Consider the following 19314-nt stretch of genomic DNA (forward strand, 5'->3'; position numbering starts at 1 on the left):
AGACAGATGTCCTCTACATCCAACACCAGGAGACAGATGTCCTCTACTTCCAACACCAGGAGACAGATGTCCTCTGCATCCAACACCAGGAGACTGACATTATGGCATTATACAAGGCTCGACCCAGCCCGGGTTCAATCCCAGGTCTGTATATTTGTCATTATGACCCACTCCCAGCCCAATTCCTGGAACCCAGAGACCTGGGGTTCCTCTTGGGCAGGGCTCTTGGGGACGATTTGACTTCCACCTAGGCAGGACTGGGCCGAGCCGGGCCGGACTGGACCGAGCCGAGCTGGGCCTCACAGTACAAATATGCTTTTTGCCGGTCCAGTTCAATTTTATTTAAATACCAGAAGCTGCTCCTGTTGAGTATCAGAGTGAGGCTCACAGCTGTCGTTTGAAGTTATTTTAGAAACAAAGTAAATATTAATAAGGAAGCACTTTCACAGATACAAACACAAAGAGCACGGATTTAAATTATGATGAATAAATTAATCAATTGTAAAAAAATATTAAGCCTAGAATTGCTTCACGGATGCATATCACCCGCCACCTTTCACTCCAGAGTTTTATAATCCTCTCACGATGAGTGAGGGGATATGGCCACTTTGGTCAAATCTCATGAACGTGAAATATTTTGTGACAGCTAAAGGTTGTGTTAAGGATGACTCTCAGCTACTACCCTGTCAGAGTTTAGCTCAATATCAGTAAATTTGAAAAAGTTAAAGTAAGTTCTGTGTTTGCTAAGATCAGCCGTGCTGCCGTATTGAACCGGACTGAGCCCAAAGTTGATCAGTGTGAGCTAAACATTCATTGATCACGTTCTCAGGGTTATATTTAAAATGGTCCAGAAGCTCGTGAGATATTTTGCTAACACATGCACAAACATATAAACACGGGTGGCATTTTTATCTTTAAGAGTGGAAAGACATAAACGCACGGTGTCATCAAAACTAAAAGCTCACCTGAATAAAAGGTGGATGTTTTCAAAACTGTTGTAAAACTCAGATATTAATTTGAAGCCAAATCATTTAAATTACATTTTAATTTTCTTAACAAACTACATTTGACAATATGTTCTTTCAGTAAGTCAGTGATGTAGTTGAACAGAAACCTTTTCCAAAGTTCTTCTGTTGTTGTTGTTGTTTCTCTGCTGCCCCCTTCTGGCGGATTCTGGTAAAGAACACTTGTAAATTAGTTTGTATGGAGTTAAGATGAGGTCATGTGTATGGAGTTAAGATGAGGTCATGTGTATGGAGTTAAGATGACAGCATGCTGTTTGTACCGGCTGCTCACTTGGACCCACGATGAGTTTGAGCCTCAAATCTTTTAAAAGGCTTAAATCAAACAAACTGACGTGCTGAACCCGAAGAGACGGCTCTGCAGAGCGTTTCTGTTTCCATGAGAGACGAGTGAAACAGACTGAGAATCATCAGGAGCAGCCAGAGGAAACAAACGTGTTCGTCCTCTTCTTAAAAAAACAAAACAAAATTCAAATTTTAATAACTAAGCATAACTCTCAAATCAAACCCAACTCTTTTTTTACCTTTATTTATACAGGTTAGTCTCACTGAGTCATAAGGATTCATTTTCAAGAGAGACCTGTTTGGAAGAAGATGGTGGGGGTTAAGGGCCTTGCTCAGGGGCACAGGGTGGTGTGGGTGTTACACTTTTTCCACCCACATTTTGATGTTGTCAGTCCGGGGAGTTGAACTGATTACCGTCCTTCTGACCACACAGGCCCACCTTCTCTAGCCTCTGCACCACCACTCCCCTTATTACCAGCACCTGTGTAACTTTAACCCCAACCTGAACTCAATTCACACAAGAGACCAAAGCCAAACTCCCGACTAAACAAACAGACAAATAAATCAAAGTTTCATTATGCAACCAAGCTTTGGTCACTGTAAGGACCGGACCAGGCAAGGTAGGTGATTACACCAAAGACTGTCAACAAAAGGTAACAAAACCAGGTACACACAATTATTGTGATGTTTATGACGCATTCACACTATTGTGATCCATTTTCCTTCTCTACGTTTTCGGCGTGATTCTCGTCCCACAGTTTTCAAGCTACCAATCAAAACGTTCAGCTCGTCCAGGACAATCCTGCGATGACTTTTGGTATTGGTGCAACTTTAGCTTTTTGAAATATTTAGTCTTTTCTGCCACTTTTTTCCCCTAATAGAAAATGAATTGAGCTCATTTTACATCCTTCAAATCTTTAGCTGTGTTTACAACATTTTACTGCTTCTTTCACATTTTGCTCTGGTTCAGCTTCTTTCAGCTTCCTTGTGCAAATTTAAACTTTTTTTTAATATATTTTCAGCTAATTTCAGCTGTTTTTTTCAGCTGTTTTGTGCTCCTTTCAGATTTTTTCTAACTAAAAATAAATTTGTGCTTCTTACTTCTTTCAGCCAATTTCAGCTTGCTATGCTCCTTTCAGCTTTTTTTCTGCAAGTTTCAGCTTTTTCCTGCTATTTCAGCTACTATTGAGCTTTTTATGCAAATTTTAGCACTTTCAGCTTATTCAACATTTTTTGTACTCATTTTAATTTTTTTTATCAGTCTAATGCAGCCAAAATGTGCTCTCTCCACTTCCTTCTGGTAATTTAAGCTTCTTTCCGATCTTTTAGCTACTTTTCAACAGTTTTTGGTGCTAATTTAACTTTTTTTTCGGATAATTTTCAATGTTTTGTGCTCATTTCTGCTTCTTTCAACCTAATTGAACAAACATGTCCACTTTTGTCTGCTAATTTAAGCTTGTTCTACCTTTTCAGCTACTTGTTTTAGCACTTTTGAGCTAATTTTAGCGGTTTTCTAATAAATTCAATTTTTTGTGGTAATTTCTGCTCATTTCAGCCTAATTAACTTTTTTATGTTAATTTCAGCTTGTTATGCTCCTTTCAGCTTATTTCTTATAGTTTAAGCTTTTTCTGCTGTTTCAGCTACTATTTAGCTATTTTGGTGCTAATTTTAGCTTTTTCATCTAATTCCACCTTCTTTTTTTTAATTGTTTTTCAGCTCATTTCAGTTAGTTCCACTTCCTTGTGGTAGTTTCAGCTTCTCTCTGTTTTTGTGATTACATGTGAAATCTTCTGGTTCGGGTTTCTTTTGTTCTAAGTTTTATTTTTCTCTCTCTCTTTGTTTTTTACTTTCGTCTTTTGACACTTTTAATAACAGCGTTCCAGATATGTAAACACAGACGACACAAAATGTTTCAAATTAGTTTCTAAACCGTACATTATTTTGGGTGTTGCCATAACTAAACTCATAAAACTTGCGATACGCGTTACGGTGGCTGTTTTAAACGCATTTGAAAACACATTAGTAATTCTTATCTACTTTTGAAAATCAATGTGAACATTTTTAATTTATAGATCCATGAGACACAAAAACTTGACAAATTGATGAATTGTTCCATTAAAGTAAATTCAGCTGTGTGATTAGAAAAATACTGAAGTTTCTAACGTTTTAAAATTTTATAAACATGAACATAATTGTTGTTAATGTACAAAAGATGTTTTTCTTTTGAAGTTTTGAAACTGTCTCTGAGTTTTAGCTTTTTTTTTAGCTACTTTTCAGCTACATTTCAGCAAGTTCTTCTGCAGTAAGCATTCACACTGCATTTTCATAAAAATGCAATTTCCCTAGTTATTGTTGTTGTTTTCTAACAATATTATTGACAGCAGCTCTCACAGTCCAGACATCATTTATTAAAAAACTGTGGAAGTCAATCTGTCAGAAGACCTTTGACCTCTGTGCGTTGGGGGTGGGGTGCTCTCTGAGGCAGTCCACCTTCAGCTCGTTGTGCTCGTCTCACGTTAGCTGTTTGAAGCTATGTGAGGCTCTTCGGCTCCGTGCTGAGTTGTTTTCAGGGACGCTCGCAGTGAATCTTTAAGACCTTTAAAGCTGAACTTTTATCAAAAGCTGTTTCTCATTCATTGTCTTATCGACCCTTGACCTCTGCGTTCGTTAACGGATGCTGATGTTTTCTCATCGATCGGCAGCTCCAAACCTGCTTCCTGCATCAGAAGTGCTCCTTCATCGCCAACCCACTGGGATGAAACCCGCTTCCTGTTCGGGCTCTCTGCACTTCGTGATCAATGGTCACTGTCAGCTCGTCTCTTCATCTCATCGCGAGTCCTGAAATGATGCTTCCTGCACATGAGCAGCTGGTTGGTGGTGCGAGTCTGCAGCTCATGTTGGTTTTTTTTTTTTCTTTCTCCAGGCTGCTTCTAACAGGGGTTAATCTGCCATTCAAGGGTTAAACAAACAGGCGTAAAACACTTAATACAGCCAAGATTTAAATGCTCTGATGGATAAAATACAAACTAAAATCAGCCACGTTGAGTTCCTGAGCAGGCTCGTGTGAACGGATTAACAAAACAAACATTTCTCAGAGACTTCCTCCTCCTCGTTCCACAGGAATCGGGCTCGTGGTGTAATGAGGTGAGGGCTGATGGGGATTAAGCAGAAAAACTATGTGTCAGTTTCAATCTGGAAAAAAAGTTTGTTTTTTTAAGTTTCTTGGCTGGTATCAAAGATATTAAGCAGCCATTGTCTGAAGTGACAGCCGGAGCCAGGAGGTCTCGCGCCGCTGACCTGTTTGACACACAGCGTGAATAAAATCACATTTAAGGGGCAGAAAAATCCGGACTTTAGGAAATAACCGGAACTCTCCTAGAGATTTCGAAGACAAAAACTGTTCAGTAATGATTTACCGTATTTTTCGGACTATAAGGCGCACTCAAAAGCCTTAAATCTTCTCAAAAATCAACAGTGAGCCTTATAGTACGGTTCACCCTATGTATTAATTCTGGTTGTGCTTACCGACGTTGAACCGATTTTATGTGGTGCACGGCGCTCAAAAATCTGTCAGAAATGTTTTAGTTTCGTTTAATGCGCATTATTCGACGGAGCTTTAGGGCCACACTAAAAAAAATATATTGTCATGCTAAGAAAAAAAAATTAAAATCCATAAAATTACCTTAAATAAAGTTGTAGAATTACAAGAATAACGTGGTACGAGACTTTTTTTTCCCCGAGTCGGATCCACAACGCGACCTGTCAATCAATCCAGTAGGCGTGTCAGCAAATGACCCATCCGAAGCTAAATGCTCCTATAAGTGAGTCGCTGGGTCTCTTCAGCCTCTTTCTTTTTTTATTTACCGAAGACCAACAGCGCTGCACGCACACAGTTTCACTCACTGAACGCCCTTTTCAAACAGAAACAAAAACGAGACTCATGACGTAATGACGTCACGTATATTCATCCCAGAAGCAGCATACAAAAACACAACAGTAGGCGACAATATCAGAACACGTTTTGAGTAAGAGCGTCAATAACAATTAAGTTTAACAAACATTCTTCATTTTACCACAGTTAAAATGCAGTAAACTTTACTGTGTCGGATTTCGAATAATATTACGACTCATTTAATTTGGATTGGTCATTTGCTGACACGCCTACTTGATTGATTGACAGGTCACAAATTTGACTCGTGAAAACAAAATTAACGACAGCTGTAAAAAAAAAGAAGTCTTGTACGACTTTATTCTCATAATATTAAGACGTTATTCGACTTTATTCTCATAATTTTATGGCTCTTAATTAGTTTTTTTTTCTTAGCGAGGCCTTAAAGCTGCTCTGTCATACCTTATAATCCGATGTGTCTTATAGTCCGAAAAATACGGTAATCCAAGAATAAAACAGTACATTAACATGTAGGAGCTCTAATTCACGATACGCCAGTGGCTCTTTATGGTCACCATGGTAACCACACACCTGTCACTCCCCGACAGCACTTGAAGGAGAGGAAGGGAGAAAAAGACTAAAAAGTAACTCTCAAACAAACAGCTGCTGTGTGAAAACTAACTGGCACGTCCTAAAAAATCTTAAACTGTGAGCGGCAGGAGACACTGACGGTTGTTAGTTTTTATGTTTCTACAGTGTTTTAGGCAGGAGATGCGTTAAATTAAAATGTCTCTTCACTTCCTGCTTTGAATAAAAAAATTCAGTGCCAAGTCCTGAAGTTTAGGAAAAGTTAGGCGCTCTGCACTCTGAGGAGATTTGAGCAAAACCCGTAAATCCTTCAGCAGTGAGAGCCATGTGGGTGAAAGAAGACAACAATACCTATGTTTTTTTTATATATATATATATTTTGTACACGTAGTAAAAATGTTGTGGCTTAAAAAGAGTTGGTTCCCTGGTCTAAAGACAAGCTGTCCAAGATCAAAGCCTACCTGGACCCCGCATGTGATCGTTGTAAACAAACTCCAGCTACACTCCTGCATACATTCTGGATCTGTCCCGAACTGCAGACTTTTTGGCAATCTACCTTCTCTGGGATATGTGGGAGAACTGTTCACCCATCACCATTCATCTCATGTTTGGGGTGGTCCCTGTGGAGACGTCCTTCAGTAAGTACGAGAAGGATGTGATTGCGTTTGGCTCGCTTCTGGTCAGGAAGGCTCAGTTTGTGCAACTGGAAGGACCCACACATCCAGCCTATGTACATTGGATAAGAGAGGTCATGTGCCATATCCATCTGGAAAAAATCAGATACACCCTGAAGGGTTCTGCGGGAAGATTCTGGGACAGGCAGCCTTTTCTGTCATTTGTTGAGAACATGTCAATGCCTATAAACTATTTATGTATGTGTGATGGATCCGGTGTGGGAGGGGATTTTGTTCTGTTCTTTTTTATATATATATATATGTGTGTGTTTGCTTTCTAAAAAGAAAAAAAATAAAATTTATAAAAAGTGTTTAAAAAAAAAAAGAGTTGGTTCCCATAATTTTGGGAATGTTAGTGACAAGTGTAATTCATTAAAAGCAAAAAAAAAAAAAAAAATTTCAAGATGTCAGCCCAGACACGTCAAGTCCAACTTTTGTTGTTTTTTTTAACCTGTTTAAACTTCGAACGGTGTTTCTGCCAGGAAGTTTGTATGAGGAGCTCCAAAGAAGACGTTCTCATAAGTTTTCTCAAAACCCCGTTGATGTCTACGAGGAAACTTACGTGTTTTATGAATTTTATTGTACATTGTTTCACTACTAAAAGTTGAAGAACAACATTGCAGATTAAACATATTTTTATGTACAATTTCCTTTTATTTGTCTCTCAGATCAAACAAATTGCTTGTAAGGGTGCGTCAGCGTTGTTGAACTTTGACCTGAATAAACCGGCCTTTAACGGCGCGATCTGTGTGGCCTGAAGGAAGTTTCTGGTTGAACCGTTCTGTCATAAGAGGTCTGCACCTCGACCTCGGGTTGAATTCTGGGACTTGGCATCGACTCCGACAGCTCACATCACAAATAATGAGTGGGAGGATCCCTGGCAGACTGTTAAAATGTTGTTTTCACGTCTTAGTTTGAAGGCGAGCACAGAAGCAGGATCTGGTCTGGATTGGACTCATGACAGGTTTGTTTACGACTCAGCTGCTGTTTGAGGGACGCGAGGACGGGACCGTGTCCGGTTTTCTGTTTGAATCAAGGTTCATTTAGCGTTTTTAAACAAAAAAAAGTGGTTCACGTTTCTTTACTGTCGTTCGCATCACATGTGGCACATGAGGTGGAACGAAATTGTGTACTCAAGGTCACAGTTGCACCCAAAAATAGCACAAATAAAAAGTGTGAAAAGGATCTAAGATATACGCTGAACACTATGTAAAATAATACGGTGTATTAAACAGCAGCCTGATGCGCCTGTGGTGCTTTTACTCCCTGACATTTAACGCAGGGTGATTTGATTTAGTATTTCATTGTTTCTCATTATATTTAATGTTTTTATGCTTTTATTCATGTTGCTGTAATATGTTGTTATTAATATTTGATGCTGTGATGTTTTTTGGTAAGCACTTTGATAACAGTTACTGTTTTAAATGTGCTATATAAGTAAATGTGACTTGACTTGACAGCAGCACAAATGCAAGAGATCAGCAGCATGGATAATCAGCAGCACAGATAAGTCACAATAAAGTGATTTTTATTTATTTATTTTGTCCTTATAGTGATTATCCTGGTTAGATAATTATGAGTGGCTAGAAAAGCGGCTATCGTTTCAGAAAGTGATCATTCAGCTGAAGATCGTCCATAAAGTTTATCATGTGTTTTACAGCTTTAGCTGGTACATGGTTAGTGCAGCAGAAATGTTCCTCCCAGAAGAGCTACAGCTAGCTGCTGCCGCCGCTGTTAGCACGTAGCAGGCCCAGCACCAGCCTCAAATGCTTGTACTCATGAAAACACACAGATACTTTGAAATGATACCACTTTTATACTTGATGACATCATTTCCTCTTCACTTCAAGTAACTAAGGGGAAGTACAATGTTCGTAGTTTATTTAGAATTATTTTAAGATAAAAAGTTGATGTTAAGACAGCCGACATACTTAAAATAAAATAAATGTGTTTCTAAAGCCATTGTGTAATGCTGAGCTAACTCATTAACTACTTAGTACTCAGTGGTGGCAAGTGCCCAAAATGAAGTACTTGTACACGGTCTGGAAAAAGCTAGTATCCAGACATACTTGTGAGAGCTGAAGGTCTAGTTTCAGAAAAAAACATGATGCCTCCGATGAGAACCAGAACCATCTGAGTCCATTAAATCTGATAATACTCTTATTGCCTAAATGAACATTTATTTGTTCAAACTATAAATATGATTGTTCTTTAACTTTTGTTTGTGTCTCTATCCATCAAAGGATGTTTCAGTTTAGAAAATAAACCAAATTTCATTTGTTTTATATCAAATCTTCAACATTTAGCTGGGTTTTTTTTTTAGCCTTTACACAAAACTGCAAATCCATGTGTGTGTTGTTTTGAATGGTCTTGTTTGCTTCAACTTATGTTTGTTTTTGTTTTCTGTTTGATTTGAAGCTGTTATAAATCAGTTTACACACCGCTGTGTAGAAGGAACACCGTTTGATTGATTGGTTCAAACAACAAAAGGTTTGTCAAGCTTTTGACTTTTGTTTGTATAATTTTTGCAAATAAACAAAACAAAAATATATTATGAATACAAAAAATGGGTTTTAAAAGTTTCTATTAAACCATAAAGTGTGTGATCAGCAGCTCGCAGTCGTCAGCTGGAGGGGAACGTTTTTTGGTTTGCACCTCCGATTGAACATTTCAATGTATGCATTTATTTATTTATTTATTTATTTATTTATTTATTTATTTATTTATATTCATGAATACTTTTTTTCCTCCCACAACTCTGAGAAACTTAGAACACAAGAAAAATCAAAAGGAAAAATACACAAATTGTAATTACACATTTAAACACACACACACACACACAAATAAAATTATTTTATAAATTATATTTTAGATTAAACATTTTTTCCTGCTCAAACAGTAAAACAAAAGCAAAAAAAAAAAAAAACATAAATCATTACTGTATTAATATATGATGTTTATTCAAACACAAAAAAATAAATAAATAAACCATGTATTGTAAATAATAGAATTTTTTTTTTAACTTTTTTTTTTTTTGAAAAAATAATTAAAATTATAATGAAAAAAATGTTTTTTTAAAACACAGACCACAAAACCGGGACAAATTGAATCGACAACAATCTGACAAATAAATAACAAAAAAACACTTTTATTTATTACTTTATTTTTATTGGGAGTGATTCTTATATTCACATGAGATGTAAAAAAAAAAAAAAAAAAAAAAAAACCTATTTTAAGATATTGAACATTTTAAACATTTGCCTGAGAACGAATGAATGAATTCACAAATAAATAAACACTTTTTACCTGATTAAAAAGTTGATGCTCTTCATTACATCTATTTATTTTTACATTTTCCAGCCTTCGATTGTTTCACTCTAATAATAATATTGTATTTTATTTAAATGTTGGACTTTATGTTTTTCTGTCATCTGTGTGTTTAAATATAAAAAGTTTCGTCCACACAGTTCACGGATTAAATTATCTGTTAGTCTCAAAGTACACAAAGTGAAATAATTAATTAAAACTCATTAAAATAAGGAGGAAGTACGGTAAGCCCTTTGGGACAATCTTCATCGCATTTTATTGCTTTAAACCTGCTTCTTTTTGACCGTTTAAAAACAAGAAGCATTAATCAAGGTGTTTATTTCTTTCATTCTTAAAAAAAAAAAAAAAAAAAACTCGTGAGAAACTCCCAACATCTGGAACAAAAACATCTGAAAAACTGCATCTGGATTTTGACTAAATAAAAGAAGTAAAGAGAACGAGTCTGAGACGAGGGTTCGTGTCGGTGCTGTCCGTTGGAGCCGGTGCTCTGTCCGAGGATGGAAACAGGAAGTGTGAACCGGAGCGGAGTCTTCCTCATCTTTGAAAGTCAGATTTAAACAGCCCTCGTGTCATGAGAAAAGTGATTAAAAACATCTTTTCTCTGACCATCATGGCTCCATAAAGGTTTTAAAATAGAAGCGAGGACTCATCTCAAAGGAGGTGTTCGTTTTTCCGTGAGAAAAATATCCAAACTGTCCAGCCTCAGTCAGACCAACATGGCTGCTGCTGCTAAACCAAAAGTCTGATCCGAGTCATGTCCATCCACGCAGGAACACGGATGGACAGCTGGACAAAAGAGAGGACAGTTTGACAAGTGACCGGGAAAAAGACACCTGTCTTGTTTCTCTCAGGACAGCAGTGGACATTGGTTTGTCTTCCGGTTGTCCTTAAGTTAAAACCTTTCCATTAAATCCAATATTTTTCAGTCAGGTCATCTGGACAGTTTCTTTTGTTGTGCTGAAACGTTTCACCTTCGATCCAGAAGGCTTCATCAGTCAAGGAGACACACAACACAAAACTGATTCTTCTCCCAGCAGCTTACTCCAGTGGAACAAACCAGTTGTGTTGGTGCTAAGATGGTGTCTTTGGCACGCCCCCTCACAAGACCGGCCCTCTTCCTTGTTTGATTTTTTTTTTTGTTCCACAAACATAACTGGTTTGTTCCACTTTGGAGTAAGCTGTTGGTGGAAGAATCAGTTTTGTGTTGTGTGTTTCCTTGACTGATGAAGCCTTCTGGATCGAAGGTGAAACGTTTCAGAAAAAAAAAAAAGAAACTGTCCAGATGACCTGACTGAAAAATATTGGATTGTACACCTGGATTATTGAGAATGGACTTTGTTCTTTAGATTTATTCTGTTTATTTTATCCATCCAAGTTTTACAAAGAGCAGGGGTGTAGCTAAGAGTTTCAGGGTCCGGGGGTCCATCTATGTAAAAGGGACACTTCAGGTCGTTTGAAGTGGAGTTCTGCAGAAAGTTTATTTTTCACTGCAGCCGAGTGTTTACAACCAAATGACCAGTGAGCCGCGCAGCCACGATCGACGGCCTAATTTTAAAAAACTCCCGGCTTCTTGTGTTCACGACTTGCAATACTCTATTTGCTTTGTTGTGGCCCACAGCTTCCAAACATTATGACCTCATTTACATTTTTGGAAGGAAGACGTGTTTTGATCTGAATGCCTCAACATTACAATCCAGCATGTTCCTCTGTGAGTTAAAACATCTTAAAACAAAAGACTCAAGCCCATGAAGGTTTGACTTATTATTACCAATTTCTGGCTAAACGCAGATAACACTGTTAATATTATAAAAGAGGTCCTTCATTTGGCTAGCCATTAGCCTAGCCTGGACAATGTCCCCCCCATTTTTCCAAATCCCAAACAGATGTGACGTGATAAGGTTTTATTTGGAACAACACTTCAAAAATCTTCAGACTATCCCTTTAATTGCTAAACTAACACGACACACACACAAAAAAAAGTTCAAAGTTAAACCATGGCAGCCATTGACATTAACTCCGCCCTCCACGTCCCCCATAAACTGACCAATCAGACGCCGTCAGTCCCACACAAGCCGACCAATCAGACCCCGCTAGTCTCTCACAAGACGACCAATCAGAAGCCGTTCCACCGCCGGTCTTCCGGGTCGTTGAACTGCTGCGCAGCGGGAGTCCCTCAGTCTGAGTCGGGGAGCGATGGTGGTCGGAGCGGAGCGTCCGGAGAGGGTTCGGTGTTTCTGGACTCTGAGCCGGAGCGGATGAGATGCCCGGGACCATGACGAGCAAAGCGGACGGGCCGGGGCGGAGCGCGTGCTTCACGTTCACCATCGACAGCATCCTGAGCCTGAGGCAGCGGGACGGCGGAGACTCGGACGGGTCGAAGAGTGATTTCCAAGCGGGATACGAGGAGCCGTGGGACGTCCGGAGGGAGCGAGGCAGCCGGTGTGAGGCGACAGGTAACTCCGCGGGTCTTCTACCTTTTATTTTGTTTTAAAGTTTTACAGTCGGAGAAGGAGCTGAAAATGAAGCCCACTTTGTCGCCTCCGTCCACAGCCGGAGCGTCCTCCCCCGCGGGGCGAAGCCCGGGCTCGGAGGAGGAGGAGGCGGCGGCCACCCGGGAGCCCAAAGCCCCCGGGAAGAAGAAGACCCGCACCATCTTCTCCAAGCGGCAGATCTTCCAGCTGGAGTCCACCTTCGACATGAAGCGCTACCTGAGCAGCTCGGAGAGAGCCTGCCTCGCCAGCTCCCTGCAGCTCACCGAGACCCAGGTGAAGATCTGGTTCCAGAACCGCCGCAACAAGCTGAAGCGGCAGCTGGCCACGGACCTGGTGGCCGCGGAGCAGCTGTCCGAGGCGGGCAAGCCCGGCCAGCTGGCGGGCTTCTACAAGGACCGCGGCGGGCTGCTGGGGGGCTGCGTGCTGCCTGTCCCGGTCCTCTACCCCCCCTCGAACTCTGCTCCTTACCTCTACTTCAGCTCCAAATACTTCACCCTGTTCGACACGGACTGAGGACCACCTCACCTTTTCATTTTGATTTTGTACTATACTTTAAAAACTTTGTCAAATATTAGTCTGGATGCATGTGTCACTTTTCTGTTCCCCTCCAAATTATTATCAGGCCCAAGTGGTGCCAAGGCCTTTTTATTATTATTATTATTATTATTATTGTTATTATTATTATTGTTATTATTATTATTATTAATATTATTGTTGGGGACATAGGCAGTCACCTGTTATTATCCACCTGACAAAGGGTTTCTTAACTTTATATCTTACTCGTCTGTCAACGTTAATGCAGCCCGAACTATTATCCCCCCCCACAAATATCAAAACGATGAGCCATGTGCTGTTACTTTTATTGGTGTTTCAAGTTGCCATGGCAACATAATTGACAAACAAGGACCCATTTTTATTTGTTGTTTTTCGTAGACTCTGGTTGCAAATCAAATATCCAACATGGCCACCTGAGCTAAAAAGGAAAAATACTGTAAATCAAACATTTATAGAAGCTGAAATTTGGTGTGGTGGCATCTGAGAGCAATGTCCAATAGATAACGATTTTTTTTTAATCAAGATGGCCGCCAAAGCTACAATTAAATGGCTTTAACTCAGCTATTTTTACACATACAGCGCTGAAATTTAGTGTGGTTATAGCTGAGAACGTTCCCCGTCACATACTGAATCTATATAAAAAAATCCAAGATGGCCGTCTTAGCTTAAAAGAAAAAAAAAATGACTAACTCGATGATTTTTTTTGCCATTTTGAGCTGAAATTTGTGGTGATAGTGCTGTCAAATTAAAAATGGAAGCCGCATGGCCGTCCCCGTTAAAATGTCTCCAGGATGTTTTAAGTTATTAATATTGTTATAATTATTTTTATTATTATTGAATAGGGTAACAAATATAGTTTTTCATGGTTCTGAGCAGTTCTTAATGTCATCTGAATGAATGTATCAGCTTTGTTACCCCGCAATAATCCGTGTAAAGACTTCTCTGTATTTATATATGGCCTTAATATTATTATTATTATTGTTGTGGTTGTTTATTAATAAATGTTTGTTTCACTTTTATAATACGGTCAAACTGTGAATGCAGCTCCATTAATACATTTGCAATAAAAACATATTTGCAATTTTTACCAAAAGAAAACGGACACGCTGAAACTTATTTAATATTTAATGTTTATTTAAACTGTTTGTTTTATGTAGAAGCTCATTTGTTTGACTTTAAATAACTTGTTTTTTTAAACTTGAATACACAGTTTGAACTTTAATCAAGCGCATTTATTTAAATATTTTTCTGGTAAAAAGTTTTTTTTGTTTTTTTTTTCCTTCATGAACAATATAATTATTTGTTCTGAACTTATTGTTTACATCCACTGTTAAGTGTTTAGTTTATTACTGGGATGAAATTATTTCTGCAAACGTGTGAGAGTTTAATTAATTTTGAACACTTTGGTTGTTAAGAACATTTATAAAGTTTAAATCTAAACTCTAAAAATCAACCAAAACCAGACATTCTTCAAGGAATAATATTAATAATCACTAAATAGCTGTTGGTTAAATGTAGTAAATAACTTTTGAAGTATTAGTCGAGTTATTTAAGGCATGGTTTTTATCGTTTTAGATTTTATTTTTTTAACCATTTAAATTCATTTGACAGGGAAACAGATTTGTGAGAAAGTTTTCAAGTGTTTTTTTTTTTTTCACAATTTAAAAATGTTTTTAAAATGAGCCTGTTTCCACAAAATTGTTTTAATTTTTTCTGAATCGATTTATGCTAAAGATTCAAAACTGCTGATCGGCTGCCAACCGGAGGAACGTTAAGTCGTTTCAATTGGGTTCACTCTTCTCTTTTAATCTTTAAGCAAAGTTTGATTTCTTAGTTTTAAGGCCTGATTACCAGTTTGGGATGAAAAGGGCCTCGTTTTAAACTTACTGGTTCTCCGTTTTGAACTTTAACGCTGAGGAACAGCTGCAGTTTTCTGTTTTCACACCACTTTTTGGATTAGCCTCAGATTTTCTTTCTTAAAAAGCCCGGCGAGCTGCACTTCTGCGTTTCTGGGTCACTTCCCCCTTCAGTGCTGGAGCCCCTCTCTTTCTTTCTGTGCGTCTGTCTCGGCCGTTCAAGGCCCGTCAACCCGTTCACTCACCCGCCTCTGTGCGTTCTGCTGGTCCAAACGGCCAGTTTGGACCCAAACTGGGTTGAATTATCTTCTGCAGAAAAATGGAACAAGCTAAAATAAACTAAAGTTTTTTTTAAACCAAACCAGCGGGATCAAAGTTAGTGTCCAACCGGACCGATAATACATTTATTAAACGCAACAGAACAACTTTCAGCCCCGTTTCTATGATTTGATGTAATACAACACGATGCTGTAGAATAAAATGTAATACGGGACTTTTAGGGGGCCGTAGTTACTGAAAGCAGCTCAGGGACCGGACATCGGTAAATTATTCTCATTACATTAATTTATGATTTAAACTCTAGTTTTATTTTAAATTAATTCATCAGTTGGTCAGCTCGAGCTCAGCCGCAGGCCAGATGTGGCCCCCAGGCCACCAGTTGAATAGCCCTGATGTAATTATTTTTTTTATATGATACTGTATGATACAATACTAAACAGTGACATCTAAAACAGTACAAAATACTTTGTTTTCTGCTCAGGTTAATGTGTTTTAGACTCCATGCTGTCACTAAAGAGTCTTTAAAGGAGTCGCTGAATGAAACAGACTCTTAGTGAACTTCTGGTTGTTTGTCTCTTTGTGTCCCTGCAATGGACTTGTGACCTGTCAAGGATGTCCTCCACCTCTCACACAGTGATGGATGGATGATGGATGGATGGTTGATAGATGGATGGAAGGATGGTTAGATGGGCAGTTGGATGGTTGGATAGATGGTTGGATAGGTGGACGGATGGATGGATGGATGGATGGATGGCTGGCTGATAGTTGAATGGATGGACATATGGCTGATAGTTGGATGGATGGTTGGATGGGTAGTTGGTTGGATGGATAGATGGCTAGATTGATGGATCAATGGATGAATGGTTAGATTGATGGATGGTTGACAGATGGATGGAAGGATGGTTAGATGGGTGGTTGGATGGATGGTTGGATATATGGTTGGATGGAAGGATGAATGGTTAGATGGATGGATGGATGGATGACAGATGGCTGATAGTTGGATGGATGGTTGGATGGGTAGTTGGTTGGATGGATGGATGGACAGTTGGCTAGATTGATGAATGGTTAGATGGATGGATGGATGGATGGACAGTTGGCTAGATTGATGGATCAATGGATGAATGGTTAGATGGATGGACGGATGACTGATAGTTGGATGGATGGTTGGATGGGTAGTTGGTTGGATGGATGGACGGCTGGATAGACAGTTGGCTAGATTGATGAATGGTTAGATGGATGGATGGATGGATGGATGGATGGATGGATGGATGGATGGATGGACAGATGGCTGATAGTTGGATGGATGGTTGGACGGCTGGATGGACAGTTGGCTAGATTGATGAATGGTTAGATGGATGGATGGATGGATGGAAGGATGGACAGATGGCTGATAGTTGGATGGATGAACGGACAGTGACTGTTTTTCTTTAGAAGTACTATCATGTGTAAATAAAACAACTAAAGTACACGTGTGTACATGAGAAGATGAGTCTCTAACTTTTTGTCAAACAACCAACAACAAATCTCCTGAAATTCTGTTCTTGCTTTTGGTTTCGGTGCCACCCATAGATTTTCAGTGGCCCCCACATGGGCCCCCATCAAAACGTGTATGGAGGCACCACTGGGCTGATTTACCGTAAGTGAAAATAATTTACACTGAAAATAAAAAATAAAAAAATGCCATGTTTTTATACATAAACTTGTTAAATATGAGTTCTGCTGCAGATGTTTTACATTTAATTGACTAGATTGTAGATTTTAACTTGCTCCAACAAGCAGTGCATATTTTGTAATATTTATAACATGAACTAAACTACAAAAAAAAAAAAAAAATACAGCTTTAAAGTTTATTTAAGATCAACTTTGACAATTTTACTCTAAATCTTTAACTTGCATTCAAAGTTTACCCTGTAATCATATACGGTCAGTCAGAAAACAGCTGTAAATCTATTTTACTGTAACAGTTTTTTACATTTGTTGATTTTTTTTTAATTTATGTAAAATTACTTTAAACTAGAGAAAATGCATTTCTTTCGAAAATGCAGTGTGAATGCTTATTGCTGAAGAACTTGCTGAAAACAGCTGAAATTAGCTAAAAAAACATGCTGAAATGTGGCTGAAATTGAAGAACAAGGCCAAGTTAGTAGAAGAAAGCAGAAAGAACACACATTTGCTGAGTTAGGTTTAAATGAGCAGAAATGAACACAAAAATTAGGAAATTAGCTAAAAATAGTTTAAATTAGCAAAAACAGCTGAAAGGTAGCTGAAGGAACAGAAAGAAGCTTAAACTACCAGAAGGAAGTGGAAATGGCTGAAATGAGCTAAAAAAAAGTGGAATTAGGTGAAAAAGCTAAATTTAGCACGAAAATAGCTAAAATAAATCAAACAAAGAAGGCTGAAATAGCAGAAAAAGTTGAAAGGAGCATAACAAACTGAAATGAGCATAAATAAGTTAATTAGGCTAAAATTAGCAGTAGCTAATTACCACAAATATTTTGAATTTATCTGAAAACAGCTGAAATTTGCTAAAATGCTAAAAAAAATGTAGCTGAAATGTAGAACAAGCTTAAATTAGCAGAAGAAAGCAGAAAGAACATGTTTGCTGAAAGAAGCAGAAATAAGCTCAAAAAGTGAAAATTATATGAAAAAATCTTAAATTAGCAAAACAGCTGAAAAGTAGCTAAAAGGTAGAACAAAGGTTTAAAGAAGGAAGTGGAGAGAGCACAATTTTGCTGAATTAGGCTGAAAAAAGTTTAAATGCCTGCAAAAAATGTAGAATTAGCTGAAAAGCTAAATTTGCATAAAAACAGCTTAAAAAAGCTGAAATAGCAGAAAAAGCTGAAACTTGCAGAAATAAGCTGAAAGAATTACAACAAGCTGAACTTTGCAGTAAGAAGTTAGAAGAAGCACAAAAATGTACAGGAGTTAGCAGAAAGAAGCTGAAAGGAGCACAAAACAACTGAAAGTAGCTGAAAAAAAAAGTTTGAATTTGCACAAGTAAGCTGAAAGAAGCTGAAGCAGAACAAAATGTGAAAGGAGCAGTAAAAGGTTGTAAACACATTTAAAGATTTCAAGGATGGAAAATGAGCTCAATTCATTTTCTCTGAGGAAAAATAGCAGAAAAGGCTAAATATTTAAAAAAGCTAAAGTTGCACCGAGGTCCGATACCAAAAGTCATAGCTGGATTGTCCTGAAAGAGCTGAACATTTTGATGCATGATTTGTTGAAATAGCACAAAATAAATAAATAAAATGGATCTCAATAATGTGAATTATTCATAAACACAGATATGCTGCAGTTCTGTTCCAGCAGCCTCCTTAAACAGAAAAACTGATTTAGAGTTTATAATTTTCTTATTACTTCCAGTTTAAAAAAAAAAAAATACTTTTATAGATTCTAATTAACATTTTGGCTTCACATATTGAGGTTTAATATTTTGAGTTTCCACAAAGCAAACATCTGAACAAAACATTAGAAACTGAAAAATCTTCTGATATTATTGGAGTTGTGTTTGGATTCAAAGACACATTTTTATTTTAGCTGATCATTTTGATTTGCTGAAAGGTCCCTTTAAAAGCTGAGGGGTTAAAATCTGTGCACAGAAACGAAATGTGTGTGTGTGTGTGTGTGTGTGTTTGCGCTCGTCGCCAGACTTCCTGACTCTCCCACACTTGTGAACGCAGCGTTGGCTCTTTGCGTCTCAGCACTCTCCTCTGGAACCACAGGGTTCAAATGACCCCGCCGGCTGCTGGCAGTCTGCCTCGAGCCACACCGAAGCCCCACAGCCTCATCTGTCGCAGGCGAAGAAAAAAATCCATTAAAACCTCCACCTTAATCAAGCAGCCAGGCCTCCACGTGCACTTCTTTCAAGCTATCAGTGACTGGGCGGCACTCTGCGGTGCTTTGATACACTCACACGGCCCCACCAACAGTTCTTCTGCAAGCTCCGGGGGTATTCAGGGGACGATGTCCCCCTAAAGACTGTCCATGGCTGTCAGCCAGGGGCACCACCAGAAAGTTTTCATGAGGGGCCCAAGTGGGAGCCACTGAAAATCATGGGGTGGCTCAGCTAAACCAAAAGCCATAAAATAATTGCAGGGTTTTGTTGCTGTTCTTGGCAATGACAAAACTAAAGAACTACAAACGGATGTAGCTCAGTTTCTCATTTGACATATTACCGATGTTTTCATGTGCAGAGACCAGAACAGATAAGATTTGGAGTTTGGCAACTGTCCAGTTTTAATATAAAACGTGTCTTTGCATACATGGAATGCCGTAAACGGTCCTTACGTTTGGCTTTTTGTCCTTTTCCCTAAAAAAGTCAAATATACATCTTTAATTTTATG

At 38.5% G+C, this 19314-nt stretch overlaps 2 protein-coding genes across 5 annotated transcripts in view; both read left to right on the forward strand.

The window, feature by feature from the left end:
* Window positions 1-19314, forward strand: part of gps2 (G protein pathway suppressor 2) — an 831114-nt gene that overhangs the window by 511499 nt on the left and 300301 nt on the right. The gene's annotated exons all lie outside the window — the stretch shown is intronic.
* On the forward strand, window positions 11967-12914 carry LOC119409350 (homeobox protein HMX2). Its single transcript, XM_037676232.1, has 2 exons — window positions 11967-12239; window positions 12337-12914. The coding sequence occupies exons 1-2, from the start codon at window positions 12047-12049 to the stop codon at window positions 12789-12791; spliced, it is 648 nt and encodes a 215-aa protein (XP_037532160.1). The 5' UTR covers window positions 11967-12046; the 3' UTR covers window positions 12792-12914.

This window comes from Nematolebias whitei, chromosome 1 (assembly GCF_014905685.2).
Source record: "Nematolebias whitei isolate Nwh7 chromosome 1, NemWhi1, whole genome shotgun sequence".
Taxonomy (NCBI): Eukaryota; Metazoa; Chordata; class Actinopteri; order Cyprinodontiformes; family Rivulidae; genus Nematolebias; species Nematolebias whitei.